This window comes from Anas platyrhynchos, chromosome 14 (assembly GCF_047663525.1).
Source record: "Anas platyrhynchos isolate ZD024472 breed Pekin duck chromosome 14, IASCAAS_PekinDuck_T2T, whole genome shotgun sequence".
Taxonomy (NCBI): domain Eukaryota; kingdom Metazoa; phylum Chordata; class Aves; order Anseriformes; family Anatidae; genus Anas; species Anas platyrhynchos.
This window is the reverse complement of record NC_092600.1, coordinates 15,857,044-15,872,855: the sequence shown is the minus strand read 5'-3', so window position 1 is coordinate 15,872,855 and position 15,812 is coordinate 15,857,044. Positions and strand designations below refer to the sequence as shown.

The 15,812-nt window shown below is 38.6% G+C and overlaps 1 protein-coding gene across 6 annotated transcripts in view; it reads right to left on the bottom strand.

Annotated features, from left to right (window-relative positions):
• SLIT3 (slit guidance ligand 3) overlaps positions 1 to 15,812 on the bottom strand; it is a 515,831-nt gene that overhangs the window by 92,840 nt on the left and 407,179 nt on the right. For all 6 annotated transcript variants that reach the window (XM_027468588.3, XM_027468587.3, XM_027468585.3 and 3 more), the window contains 4 exons: positions 13,085 to 13,248; positions 10,717 to 10,849; positions 1,430 to 1,498; positions 73 to 144 (listed from right to left, as the gene is read on the bottom strand). In XM_027468588.3, coding sequence (XP_027324389.1) covers positions 73 to 144; positions 1,430 to 1,498; positions 10,717 to 10,849; positions 13,085 to 13,248 — 438 coding nt within the window. The remainder of the gene's footprint in view (positions 1 to 72; positions 145 to 1,429; positions 1,499 to 10,716; positions 10,850 to 13,084; positions 13,249 to 15,812) is intronic.

Genomic DNA, 15,812 nt, shown 5'->3' with positions numbered 1-15,812 from the left:
CTACTAACTGTTTAACACCTAAGATAGTGTCTGAAAAGCAATTAAGACTCATCAGAACTTTGGACTACTTACAGTGTTGATAACTGAGTCATGTTGCTGAAGGTATAATTGGCCAATACACTTATGCTGTTGTTGCTCAAATCACTGAAAAAATACACAAAGAAAACATCATTTATATATATGACTTTAGAAAAGTCTTTTTTAAAGGCTTCATAATGTCTGCACAGTAAAATGATTGAGGCTATTGAAAAGTCAAATATTATCAATTGATATAATGTTTTCTAACCAGCTCTAAAAAAGCTCTAACAGCAAACCACATGAGGTTATTTTTACGACAATAGGCCTTGGACTTTTCAGCAAGGCAAATTTCCAGTACATAGCTTTTCAAAAAAATGAGTGAATACAAGCAAAAATTTCAGAGAAGAAAGGTAAATTAATAGATGAGTGTACGTATGGGTGAATATTTGCTGTACCAGCTTGCTTTCCAATTTATTTCAGGTATGACATTTCTGTATGCTCTTCACATTGACTGGAACTACAAAAAGAATGGTCACTGGTATAAACTGAATAAATAAAAGACAGGAAAGGCATTTATTTACTTTGGTTCATAGAAATAAAAGAGATTTCTTTTTTCTTTTTTTCTTTTTTCTTTTTTTTCTTTTTTTTTAATTTCAAAAGAGTCTTTTAGGCTCAAACAGAACTTTTTACTTTGTTGTTGCTCTCCCTTGAAAAATAAAATTAGAGATTTTTCCGAAAAAAACTTTTATTTAAAATAGAGGATTCCAGTTTTCTCCTGCATATATATATATATCTTTTTTTTTCCTTTTCTTTTCTTTTCTTTTTTTTTTTTTTTTTTTTAACCTGTTGTTGTTCTGCCCATTCAACTTGAGCATCTACAGCTGATTCAAAGAGCATTTGAAAATTTCTGCTAAACATTTCAGCCAAGAAATTTCACTCTGGTGTATGTCAGGGAGCAATTTACTGAAGAGTCTAGCTGTCTTTGTATGTATGACTGCTCATAGCAGAAACAGCTATGCAAATTTTCATTACCTTAGCATTATAAATGCTGCCTCAACTGGAACAAATTAATGCTGTCTCCTCTGTTAATGACCTTTACAGTGCTGTACAGATAAATCTGCCAAGTGAAACAGTAGCAACCTGCATGAGAGGTTAGTCCTCTCGCAGATGCTGGAAGCTCCTGCAGAGGAAGTGTTTTTGGTGCTCTTAGTCACCTCACTCTTTCTCCACTGTTTAGGAACACTACTGGCAGCAGTGGCTACTATGAAATTCTTTCCAAATTCAAATTACGGAAGGTTTTTGTTTTGTGTGGTGAGTTTTTCCCCAAATACTAATTATTTATGTTCCTCCTACAACACAGTGTAGAAAGAGTCATCTAATTTTCTTGGCATTGAAACCATGTGTTTCTTACATCAGAGTCAGGTGCTTGAAGGTAGAGAGCCCCTTCGGCACAGCAGTCAAATGGTTTCCTTCCAGGTATCTGAAAAAAGGCACATTTGACAATTACATAAACATGTTAACAAGAACTCCTGTCACTCAATCTGCATCATGAAGAAAATACAAATTAAATTCAGTCACTAAGGAAATTGTCTTTGATTCATTGCTTTGAAACTGCAAGAGTTTGTCCTTTGTAAATGAATTATCCCACATGCAAAGCATGACAGTAGCTTACTGATGGTTTTGTTCAAGACTTGGAAGTGAATAAAAAATCTCTGGCCTACAGCAAAGGGTGACCACCAACATTTGGTTCTTCTAAGACTGCAGCTGAAGAAGTAGGGAGAGAAGCACTTGTAGGGGTTGTTTCCCTTACTTGAGGTTACCTTTAACAAGTTTCTCAAGAACACAGACTGCTGACCAAAACTATTGAAAAAGGTTTTGTCTTGTGCCTGTAAATCCCTTGTACAGCCAGAAGGAGCTGTACTGTAGGTCTCTCTGCTGTGAGAAGTTTCACTTATTCCAGTGTCAACACAAACATCATGGCTTTGATGCCACATTTATTACAGCAGTTCCTACCCTGGCATATACACCCTCCTCACCTTGCCTTTTCAAAGTACACTGGTACAGGAGGAAAACTTGGGACAAATTGAAGATGAAAGACCATGCTTTTTTTTTTTTTTTGAATAAAGGCTTCTCCCAGACAAACTAAGTGAACTTAATAAAAGCTTGTGTTTCCAGGATGGCAGTAATTTGAGGCACCATTATACATGTCTCTGTTCAGACACGTGCACAGTAGGGCTGAAGTTTTTTAGCATAACCCTATGTCCTCATGTTCCTAGAATACAGTGCCTGGATTTGGTAGGTTTGCTCCACTGAAGACATGTAAACATTCAGTAAGGAAGGTAAAAACCCTGACCAAATACAATACTTTCCAAAAGTTTGCTCTGAAGAGGGTATGGATACTGAAGACTTCACATTGCTTCCTGTGGTAGCAATAGGGCATGGGCCTTTTCTTGTTTGTTACTAAATGATAAAGACAGAGCTAGAGTTTTATCCTTAACCTTGTTTTTTGGGGGGCTGAACATGCACCCTTGGAAGATATCAAAGTAACAAGGCTCCAACAGAAACGTGCCACTGCAGTGCCATGGCGCTGGCCGGGTGGTCCATCAGATGTCTGCCAGAGGGCACTTCGACCAGGGAAACAAACCCAAGGCGTTTCTTCCCCCATAGGTGAGAATAAAAGATGAAAAAACATCTCCCATTTTTGGCCACTTTGGCCATTTCTCTCCTCACAGGCCTCCTTGTGAGGGATTTTTCCTAAGGTAGACAGACCACTGCAATTGATGTGAAATGTTCAGAGAGGTTATCGAGTGTCAGGAAATGCAGCCCATAGACACCAGAACACTTGTTGTGCTGCCTCCGCTGCTGAGGATATAATCCAGTAATCATGGTAAGAATTTGTATCTCACACATACAATTTCATTTTCTTTGGCAACAAATCTCCTTAGTCTGCATTTACTATAATAAACAACAATAATAATAGATTATTGCTGTGCTATATGTTCTCCCTCTATACCAACTGTAACAACTCTGAGATATTGGGTAGAACAAAATCCAAGATTTTTTTTTTCCCACAAGTTTTATTTTTATTTTTACTTCATTTAAAAATAAAAACTGTAAACTCTAACAGAATTTCTTACATAATATGTAACTGTCACATTCTTTTTTTTTTTTTTCTTCCCCTTCTATTTCTATATAATGGCCTCTCATCATTTTCTGCTGCTTGAGCACTCTTCAACTGAACTACTTTGAGAAGAATTTCTTGTAACTTGTTAAATACTGGAGCCTAGTAGTGATAAAAGCGAAAATCCTCACTAAGGGATGAGTAAAGAGAAATGCTTACTTTCCTCCTCCCCAGCCTCAGTTATCTGTTCTGCCTGTGCCAGGATCCTGTGAAGTAAGAGCTGTCTGGGAGCATGTGGTGGAGATGACCTTGTTCCTGCTAGGATTAAGCTGGACAAGCAGAACTACAGGCTTTTGAATTTCTAACCAAAAGCACAATCCTTAATGAAAATACGTTGAACAGATTAATCTCTCCATTCACAAGGATCACAAGCATCAGCTGATAGCATTATACAGTAAACAGTTAACCCTTGAAAGGAGTGAGGGCTGCTCTGCTGACACAGGTTATAGACGAACCATGATATGGATTAGTTACGCCACATTCACAGTCACTTGCTTCATTTTGTCTAAATTTGGTGAAAATTATTTTGAAAATTGAGTGCCTTGCTATAGTGCAAATTCACACCATAAATTGTAGAAGATCCTCAGAATTCAACTGCATATGTTACTATTTAAATAGGGCAAATCATGTCTCATTTCCCCAGTTGTGGTCTGCTATGGATGCAGCAAGCTGCTGAGAGTCTGCGCCTTCTCTTTCATCCCACAAAGTCTGCAAATCCTAAAGTCATGCATGAGGGTAGGTTAAGGCTCCAGTGTTTATTCCACATGTAAAATCCAAAGGATTTCCAAAGGAAATCAAAAGCAGGTCATGTATTATATATTTGGAGGCAATATGTGATTTTCATTTAGGAAGAGACTCAGCTCTTGCAATGTGTTGAAATCCTCAGAAATAGATTTTCACGATATTCTCTTGTTGATCCCAATATGAAATGGCCTCCAATTTGAACAAAATGATGATAGCTAGCCAAGTTTTTTTTTTTTTTTTTTTTTTTTTTTTTTTTTTTTTTTTTTTTTTCTTCCCTGTTTTGCCTTTTGGTGCAATCAAAAGTCAAGGGAGTACATTTTCATCCAGTGCTTCACTACTCAGACTAACATAGACACACAGGCTCCTGGAGTTAAACTCCTACAGAAGATCTGCTTTGAATAGCATTGGATTTGTACTGCAAACAATTTACTGGCTATATAAATGTGCATGCAAAAGGCTGCAGCATTTATTCTAGTGGTATAACTTCTGAACAAACACAATTTTACACTGAAAAATGACTGATCATATACTTTTCATGCACGCAAGAGCAATTGACCACTGTTAAACCATTTACCATATTATACAAAGAACAGCAATATTTTCTGAGTAATAGGCATTCATTTTGAATGTGCAATGAATTTGAAATAACCAGAGCCTTTAGGACATAAGAACATGCCAAGAACGAAGAGGATCTGAGTTGCATTTGAAGAACACAACTGCTGCAGGTGAACTGTTGCCCGCCACGGGCCAGGACTCCGTCAAAACAGAGGGGACACAGGAGCAGCAGTTCTGCACCTTGCTGGGCTGCCGATGATGTACAGGGGCTGCAAGAGGACTGGAAACTGGACCCAGTGCATAACAGAATTATTCCTGAGGTTGTAAGGGTAGAAACCAGTTACAACTGTTTATACACATCTAACCAAGGAGGAAGTTACCCCCCCCCCCACCCCCAAAACACAAACCCACAACAAAACCCTACAGAAGAATGTGGAGGGAAGACTGTATTTTTAATTCTTTCTAATGCTTAGCCAAAGCGAGATGATGTACATGGCATCTGGCATGAAAAGAAATTCTGGCATGAATGAAAAAATACATGTCTAATTTTAATGTTCAGAGTCAAGTTATTAATACACAGACAGTCAGAGTCAAGAGTGGGTGTCAGCTGCCTGAATATAGACATGCTGACTAGTATTCAAAACAAACTCCTTTGCTTCCTACAGTCTCATGACTCTGTAGTTTAATATATCAGACTGAAAATTATTTTCTACCCTGTGAATGCTGCTGGGAATCCTGAAGTCTGAATAATGACCTGTAGCCAACAAATAATTACCAGAGTCAAAACAGGGAAAAAGAAATAAATAAAGTGCTCATGTTCTCATAAAATGCCACCAATCCCATGCCAGAAAAGACTCAGTCTGAAAACCTGAAGGAGCTTTGGAGATGGATACCTGCTTGGCCAGGATGGCTGGTGCTCCAAGGCATGGCCAAGCCTTGCTCTGCACCTGCACCAACCACTCCAGCCCTTGGAGCCCAGTGCTTGCAGCACCCCAGGGGCTCATCCAGCACCTTCCACATGCACTGACATCACACATAAAAATTTTAAAACGATGCATAAAAGATGACAGCTGTTCTTTTTCCAACTTGTCTATTTTTATACTGAAACTACTTGGATTTGAGGTGATACAACCAGCACAAGGTGCCAAGGCATCATATAACCATGTGAATTACTTGGAGCCTTCTTTGTACTGAAATGTCTATTCAGCCACAAAGTCAAGCTCATAGCTGCAATCTGTGCTAAGAGAAGAAACTGGAGAGAAACATCAGTTCTCACGCAGAAAATGGAAAGGCACAAAGCCTTTTCTTTAATTTCTTTGAATATTTCATATAGAATGCTACATTAAAAAAAAGATGATACTTGCCAATTTTATGCAGCTTTAAAATTAAGTTATAGTCAAAACCTTTTAATGCGGATATTCAATATCCTAACATTTTGATGCAAGTTTCATTTCCTGAAAAAGGAGGTCTAGAAGAGCATTGATGTGAAAGATGAGCCATATCCACAAAACATGAATTATTGAGTTTCAATTACTGTTTCTTGAGAAGACACACAATTCAAGCATAGATCCAGGTACAAATTTGGAACTTGAACTTAAGAAAGCTCTGGCAGATATGGAGCCTGGATTTTGTGCACTTGTATGTCAGACCACAACCTACTGGCTTGACACGCTGAAGCGTGACTGGGAGAAAAGTGAACGCCCTGAAGTTTAACTTACCCTTATTCTCAGTTAGTGCTAAAATAACTTTCTAATACATACTCAAACCTCCTCAGTCATCACACATCCGATCTATTTATCTTTTCTTATCTATCATATTTGAAATGCAGATTTAAGTCCTTTATTTTATCTGTAACTAGAATATCCTGTAGAATTATCCTTTCTCTCAAAGGGGAGAGCTCTCCTTCGCTGAACAGGCAGCACCCCAGGGGCAGGGAATAAATAGCTGGAAGGCATCTGGACAGGATTCCTCTGCTGGTAAGCAGGTCAGCCACTTGTGAAAACTGCTGTATAGAAAAGGACTGAACAAGCTCGGAGGCTGAAAGAACAAAACATGCAGAGCAAAAAACACAACAAGGAGAAAGGAAGCTTGTGAGGAGAGGAATGGCCAAAGCAAATTCAAATATTAATATGCATTAATAAAAATGAAAAGAAAATGAATCACTATGATGTATGGTTGGTTTCTAACAACCCCATCACTGCTATCATATAGGTCAGTGTCATGACAACATTTGAGTCTAGAGATTACATGGCTAGTGAATATTAGTACCTGGACAATCTAGAAAAGGGGGCCCATGAGAATCTAATGAGGTTCAGCGAGTCGAAGTGCAAAGCTCTGCACTTGGGTTGTGACAACCCCAGACATGAGCACAGGCTGGGAGAAGGACTCACTGAGAGCAGCCCCGCAGAGAGGGACCTGGGGGTTCTGGTGGACTAAAAGCTCGACGTGAACCAGCAGTGCTGGTGTGGTAGGAGGTGTCCCTGCCCATGGCAGGGGGGTTGGACTGAGATGATCTCTAAGGATCCTTCCAACCCAAGATGTTCTTTGATTCCATGGTTCTATGATTTATTCTGAAACACACCATGCTCATTATGTTACAGCTTATGCACATAGTGCCCACATAATTGCCTTCAGCTTTTTCCTTCAGTGCAAATTATTATATGCTGTAGGTCCATAACAGCAGCTGGATTTTGTCAGATAAGACTTCTAGAAATAGACTATAGTTTTGTGGAAAAAGAAAGAAAATACTAGCACTCATACACTGAGGTAATATATAAAAGGAAAAAGAGCATGGGAAGCTTGGTTCAGATATACATTAAGAAAAGAAAAAAGGGAGGAAGAAGAAGAAGGAAAGGAAACCTAAAACACAAAGTGAGAGTCAGGTGAAGTTCCAAACTAGCTCATTGCATCAACATTTTACTTCTGAATTTCTGGACTAGATAAATGACTGTGTTCAAAGAACCAAGGCTTCTCTTCAGAGCAAGTAAACAGTGGGGTAAAAATGTGGGCAGTATATAAATATACAGCAAAGGAATTTGCAAGAAACAACATAGTATTTCCCTGTTCACAGGAAGCTAAAAGAAGGCTTGCCTGTGATGACAGGGTTCTGTGAAAGAATTGCTGGAAAACAGAAATCACTTGTATTATCATCCCTCTGAAAACAGGAGACTTAGTGATTTTTTCAACTCTGTTCTATGTGGAGGCATTCCCTGCCAAGGTAATTCTTCCTTCCAGGGGTGGTGCAAACCAAACACGGGTATGTCTTCCATCTTTCCCAGCTTTAAATGTGAAGGATGTAACGGATTTCCCATTTTTTGTCCAGAACAGAAACTCAGGAAGAAAGTTGGAAGGAGCGAGCCTAAGTCTCTGGCACACCATATAATAAAACATAGCTGGTGATCTTTTGGCTGAGTTTAGGCACAGTGAAATTTGACCCAGCAAAGGTTAACTTTATCCCTACATGCCTGTGTAAGGTGGTCAATTTTTCACATTGATATTTAATACCTGCTACAATGAAAGAATTCCCATTTCAAGGCTATTTTAATACCTCTAAAAGAATTTAAAAGAATTTCTGAGAAAACTATATGCAGCCCTAACAGACTGGTTTACCCAGATACATGGCAGTGCTTTTTCTCAAACCATATTATATAAAAACACACTGCAGTTTAATAAAAAGCTTTGTAGCTAATGTGCCTTGTAAATGAATGCATCAATAATGGAAGTTTATAAATGCAGACTGGCACATTCATAAAAATCCCACTAAAATGCCCCCCTGCATCACAGCACCTTTTGGGCCTCCCACGGGGAGGGGGCTGCAGGCTCTTTACGCCCTTGGTCCCTCCCGTGGCACAACCTCTGCCCTCAGTGACTGTGGCTTTTTGCAAGTGCCTGTTGTGGGGGTGGCAAGGAGACCCCCGTGAACCACCTGGGGGTTACTGTCATGGAGGTGAGGGTGGGGAAAGGGAGAAGAGCTGCATGGGTTGCAGGAACATAGACTAAGGATTTTTCCTGAGCACCTTTGGCTGCTATTCTGGTGAGAAAGGTGAAGGATCCCTGCCCTGGAGACTGCTGGGGCTCTGTCTAGCCATATAAAAGCTGTGATGTCTTCTGCAGCAGGTAATTTACATGCTTTCCAGTTCCAAGAGCTAAAAGACATCTGCTGCTACCACAGAGACTAAGCAGCTTTGACAAGATACTCCAGCCTTAGGACAGAGTTCATGGGATCTGGGACTGCCCTAGGGAAAGGAGGGCATTTTGGGGTGAGGGGTATAAATACACTGAAGAGGAATAATCTCTTTCACCCTGTATGCAGAAAGTTACTGGGCTATGTCTATCAAATTTTACTGGTCCTCAAAATGAGGCAAAAGGTGGGCTCCCACAGGAGATGCTGTTTGCCACAACAGTGGTAAGATTTATCAAATACAGGACAGTAAAAATACATTTTACAATAGATGTAGATGGTACAGTGTCTTCTAAATCATGGGCAATGTTTATCTCAGTTTGGAAGCAGAAGAAAGGCAAGTAAGACTTTTTTTTTTTTCCTTCTTCTTCTTTTTAATTTCCTTCTTTTCACTGTTTTCAGAAACACTTTTTTTTTTTTTTTTTCTTTCAGTACCTGCAGCTCATCGTTTTGTATAGATACATATAAGGAGCTAGTCTATATTGCTTGAGAGGAAAGTGAGATCAGGACTGAGTTTTGAGACAGTTGGGACAGATTCAAGGTTATATTTGCAGAACATGAAAAATTCAGAGCCAGCCAGTCCATGGCTGACAGTATTCTCCTGACACGTTTCTGGATTGAAAGCAGAAAACTGAACTAGAAGCTTGCACAGCCAAGAGGCTCCTACTGAAGAAGACAGTCACGTAAACTCCTATGAACTCAAACTGCTCAGTTCCAGGCTACTGCATCATTTGCCAAGAAATAGCTTAAGAAATGTAGCAGTTTTCAAAAATGTGAGATTAATTTCACTCTTTTTGTGAAAGCTATGTCGTCAGTGTATCGGAGAGTATCAGTAAAACTCGATATGCAAAATCTAAAGATAAAAATTCCTCAGTGTGGCAGTGGAAATAGGAGTAACATCTGTGATATCTTACTGTTGGCAAGTCATATTTGAATATTTGAATTCAATGGGACCTGAACAAGAACAGAGCAGAAACCACCTTACAGACTCTTCATTACTGATGGCAATATATAAAGTAATACAAAGGCTTGGACTCGACTTTTGCTTCAAACCGCTATTAAATATGCCCAGTGTCCATACAGATGTATCCATTAATGCAAAATATCCATGTTCATTTGTGTTCTCACATACCCTCTCAGTCCATTCCTCATTTAAGCAATGAGGCTTTGTGTAAAACAACACAAACTCCCTTCCACTTCAAAGGGAGTAAAAGGATGTGCATCTCATTCATCAGCTGCCTCATTACTAAATAGGGTAAAGCAGAAGCAGATTTTCATTCATTGGAAAATTCACTGAACACACCAACTAACTCAACCAACTACTTTCATACAGAAATTGTAATAAGTTTCAGGAAAAATTCACCTGGGATAGATTTGAGTAAGGATCTAACGAGGAAAAGCTCTGTATTTCTATTGCCAATTGTTTAAGCCAAGCAGTTCCACCAAGCAGTGTATTTTCTTTCCAAGCAAAGAACCAAAATCCACTATAAATTCATAAAAAAGAGGTAGATGAAAAGAAGACTAGGAAGGCAGTTATCAACTAGGATGAATTTACTTTACCATTTAATCTAATTATCTGTTATTTTAGACATTTCATGAAGCCTGGAGAAAATTAATTGTTTGTTTCCACTACTGGCAATTTTTTTTTTCCTCTTCTCAATCTCTTTAGAGGAAAATTAGCTCACAGCTGCCTAAGTCAGGAATGTATTTTCAACATCCTTACAAACTGCCTATTATGAGCTCAGGCTGTTCAGAAGCTCTACAGGATCGTTTGATACCAATATATGCATTTGTTCCCCACAAAGAACTAATGGGTGCAAGGATAGATAAACTCTGTTCCCACTGCACTGCAACACATTCAGTCAAGGGACAAATAAGTTTAAAAATAACAACGGTCAAAACATACAGAAAGCACGAAAGCACAAAATACCAGTCAGTCACCGAAGTCAAAGGCAAAACCCCAACGGACTCACAAAGCCTCCCCACAATGTAATGTCATGAACTTCTCATGAAAGGAGCTATGTAAAATGTGACTTACAGCTCAGTCACATCTTTGGGAATTCCTTTGGGCATTATCCGCAGACCTTTGTTGCTGCAACGTACCACCGAGTCCACACAGGTACACTGGGAAGGACAAGGAGGAGAAAGCAAGCAGCTGCTTTCATCGTTACCTGCAGAGGAGGAGAAATGGAGTATTCAGAAGGGAAACCAGCTTTTAGCCCAGACTGACGCACTTTGAAGGCAACTTCTTACAAGAACCAAGGAGGGACATCCCTGAATTCTGGGTAAACAGAATTTTATAGTAGCTCTCAAAGCTTTTGGAGCAACTGTTAGGAGGAAATTCTTTACTATGAGGGTGGTGGAACACTGGAATGGGTTGCCCAGAGAAGCTGTTGATGCCTGGCAGTGCGCACGGCCAGGCTGGATGGGGCTTTGGGCAACCTGGTGTGGTGGGAGGTGTCCATGCCCACAGCAGAGGGATGGAATTAGATGAGCTTTAAGGACCTTTCCAATCCAAACCATTCTAAGATTCGCTATGTACAATCTGCTTTATGAGATTTTGTTTGTTTGTTTGTTTGCTTTTAAATTCAACTTTTAGATGTTAATTTTGTATTTTTTTTTAATGTCAGCCTGGCATTTAATTTATCATTTGAATTAAAAAAGCTCATTGTTTTTGACAAGGATAACAAGGCAAACAACAAACTGAGCAGTGTACTTCCAACTGCTGGCAATCCATCTGTGCACACATAAAAATATCTACTTTTTCTAAAAATGGATTCAAAGTTCCATAAACAGCAGATTAAATCTCATAATTGAAGAACAATAGAGTTTCTGTGGAACAAACTAACTCTTTGAAGTTAAGAACATTAAGGCATGGATTTTCCCCAAAACCAACAGGCTTTGCAAAACATAAGGAAAATGCACAGTACAGTATCACAATGTATATGAAAAGAAACAATTAGTGGCACATTCTCTAGATGACAGCTAGAGGAACCATGCAACTGTTTGTGAGTACAAGCAGCCTGAGTGGACCAGCACTGACACACAGGGCTGCAATCCAAGAGAACACAGCCAGCCATCATTCTTTGCCTTCTTAAAAAAAAAAAAAAAAAAGAACAAAAAGATACAAGGACTAATTGAGACTGATCTGATTTTTCCTTCTCTGTGTTGGATGTACCCATGAGCATTGAGATTAAAGAATAAAACTGAAATACCTGCTACAAGATAACAAAATTACTCATAAATATATGGGTAGGGAATTATTTGTAGTCAAAGGGATGGAGAAACCTGACTGGCCTACAAAAAAAAAAAAAAGGAAATATTTTTTCCTTTTTCTTTCCAACCGAGTTTTACAGTTAGAAGCAAAATTCAAAGCCTTTCATAAACCTGCAGAAAAATTATGTTTCTGCAGCATATTCAGTTTTTCCCAATGTTCTGTTTTTTATATCCTGCCACCACATACTTGTCATTCACCATGGCTGTCTGACTGAATCTATGATAGAGAAAGCTCTGAAGTATGGAATGTCATTTTCTTTAACAAGATTTTTTATTTTCAAACTAAAAGCCAATTATTCTTTAAAGACTACACTCAGTTCCCTTGACCTCAGAGCCCAAAACATGTTGCCTTGCTGCCACATAGCTTGACTAGGACAGAGTTCATTTCTTCTCCAAACAGGAAACTTCTTATGACTTCCTTAGTCACACCTTCTTTAGAGGTATGACTACCTGCAGCTCCAGCATATCTGGGCTTGACAGGCAACCACAGCCTCCAAGTCAAGTTAGCAGTGCATTCATCAATCAGTTTTTCTTCTCTCTATTTTTTCTAAAATCTGCTTGATCAGAAGACAGAGAAAAGAACTATCTGAAAAATTAATTAAATTTAAGGATTTTTATTTATTTAATTATTTATAACCTATGTTGTCCCGGCAAAGCATTAATAATGACTGAGTCATTTCCAGTAGCATCTAATTATTTTCTAATTATTTTTATTTTTTATTTTTTTATTTCCCTATATTCATCTTCTTTATAGGCAAAACGGAACAGTTCCCAAATATGAAACCTTCCAAGCAAAGACCATTCCCACAGGTTTCAATGAGTTTTAACTAGCTGCATGAATAAGGAATTGGGAGGAAGAGCCAGGATCATACTAGTATTATACAATGCAGAGCATCTGTCTTTCATAAATTTATTCTTATATTTAGGTGCAGATGGTGGAATTGCAGAAAGTGGAAAATGAGGACAACAATAAATTCCTGATAGGGAACAATAATCTTCAGCTCTAAATGGCTGTCTTCCTTATCTCTAAACTGAAATGTTCACCATGAATCACCTGCTCGATAGGCAGGGAGGCTCTCATACAGATGTCAACATTACCATAAATGACAAATTGAACTGGATTTTCTTACCATCACAGGTGAAATCCTGGGCATCCACATCTTGAATTGGAATATCCTTTAAGAAAAAGGGCTTCAAGCATCGGGGATTTCCACTGACGATTCTCTTCTTTCTTAACCATTTTCCCAGCCAGGCCAAATGGCAGTTACAATTAAAGGAGTTAGCCAGCAAATTACTGAAATGGAACAAGACATAATTGCATCAAATAAGAACATACAGAAATACTTAAATAACTGCAGAAAGAAGACAGATTCCAAGTTGAAGCTCTTTCCTGCCATCTGTTTCTTTGAGATCCTGCTCTGTTCTACACATCGGGCATGTTCTACGCAGGTTTTATAGTAAGTCTAGGGTTGTAATTATAAAATACATTTATGTACACATATGTATGTACATGAACTGAAGTACTTACTGCTATAGCTATTATTTAGACACACTTGCATTGCTAATAGGGCTTTATTTTCAGTGTATTTCCCCCCAAGTGACAGCTGACACCCAGGTCCAAACTCACGTCACACACTGACACACGTATGGGTGATCTTCAGTCTGATTACTTCAGGCAATAACATGGAAAAGCTTAGCATGGCTAGCCATTAACAAAGACCTACGTGTACTACTTTGCACGTGTACAGCCACGCTAGCTTAGCACATTGATCCTGGCCACAACACACTCATCTTTCCACCTGCCTGTGTTACAAATCAGTGCCAGGTGGGAGCTTCTGGCAACCTGGATTTGGGCTGCCTAAAGAATTACAGAAACAGCAAGCACAGTATTCTGCATGTACATACATATATACACACATACATAAACTACGCAGCACTGTGAGCTTGAGCCTTTCCTTATCAAGCTTTCTTTCTAAGGTCAGTATTATCTGTAGTTAAAAGCATGTGCTTTACTGCCTTGTGAACTTTGCGAGGTCTGCATCAAATCTTGGTATAGCTCCCAGAATACACTTAAAATACTGCTGCAGCCTAGCCGCAGCACTGTAGTGCGTGGTACCCAAAGCAACCACTTGACAGCCTTCTAAGAGAAAAGGATTCTTAGTGTAGCTTGTGTTAGCAACATTTTAAAAAAAAGAAAGCTTTATCCATTCTCTTGTCAAGGCACGAAAACATAAATGCTACAGCAGTCTCTGTTGAACACCTGTAACATAGATATCTATATAAAATAAAGCTATTACCCATTTGTATTCCTTATTAGCTTGTGATTCTTTAAATGAGAGGAGTATAAAGTGATGTTTGTTTTAAGCAACAATCTTTCTAACCTAGCTCGAAGTAGAGCTGAAAATCTTGGAAAAATCTTTTTTACTGGAGTCCTGTACTGAAACTCCTATACATTATTTGTGTGTAAGAGTTTTATGAATAAATTTCAAATGAAAACAAGAGGCTGGTATTTCTGGTGAAAAAAAAAAAAAAAGTTGACTATCTTTTGTAAAAATACAGAAAGAATAATAGCCTCTAGGGTTGCTCCATTGAAGAAAATGAACTGTCAGAGCCCCACATATGGAAAATGAAGTATCCAAATGAACACTGATGGAATTCCCACATCATATGTAAATATGTCCAAGGATTATTATTATGGTAGTAGAGAAAAAAAAAAAAAGTTAATGAAATTCCTCTAAAGCATAAGGTATCTTAAAAATGAAAAAGTTTCCTAAAGAAACACATGCTTCAAATACAGGTGTAGTAGCTGAAGACCTTGGAAATCTTCACTTGCAACATACTTTTACAAACCTAACCACGTAGTCAGTATCACAAAGTTTTCAGCCAAGCAATTCCTTCAGAACACAACAGTGCTGAAGATGAAAACATCTGGCACAGTTAAGGTGTGGCAGCAAGAAAACAAACCCAAAAGAATTTCTAAATTATACAGGTTCTAGGTCAATACTACATAACCACAATATGATTTACAGCATGTAGTAAAAAGGCTTACTTCAGTCAATGCACACTTTAATCACTGCACTAGCCAGGAGCTCTGGGTGTGTAATTACATGTGAATCTTGTTGAGCCTATTGTATTGGTGTAAAGGGAGAAATGGGGAGGAGTAGTAAACTCAGTGTAATGTTCCGTAATAAAAAATACTCAACCTACTTTATGCTGACTAGGTTTCAGTGGCACGACTAAGTTGTTGTACAAAGGTGAGTAAGTGGACAAGTTACATAGGAGCTTTCAGTCAGAAGAAGCAGAAAAGTGCTGAAAGTATTACTCTGCTTTCGGTTACTTCATTTCTGAATTGCTTTCCATTTTCTTTAATCCATAATGGGAGCACATGCAGGATGCCTTGTATATTTTCCATACTGACATACTTTGGCATGAATAGAGTGTTTAAACCAAGCATTTAAATCTCCAAAGCTTAGCAAACCAATGCTCCAAAGGTCATTTGTTCCACTGGTGGAAGGGAGTGAGATCATATTCGCAGAACAACTTCCATGAAACAAATCCTTACAAGGAAGTAATCCACTGTTAGAAACAAACAGCAGGTGTATATAATCAGGTTTCTGGAGAACCAGCAACTCTGAACATAAGGAAAAACTTTCAGAAACATTCATATGGTCAATCTGCAGAATGCTCCCATCAAAATTAATAAGTATGACCATTCTACAGAGGTTGCTTTAACTTTATGTGCTACTCCTCATTAGCTGACAAAGGGTAACATATCAATAAAAAATATTAAACCCTTGGATTCCATTTGGTTTATACTTTCCCTAAGAACTAATCGAGAAGTTGTTACATATAAATGCG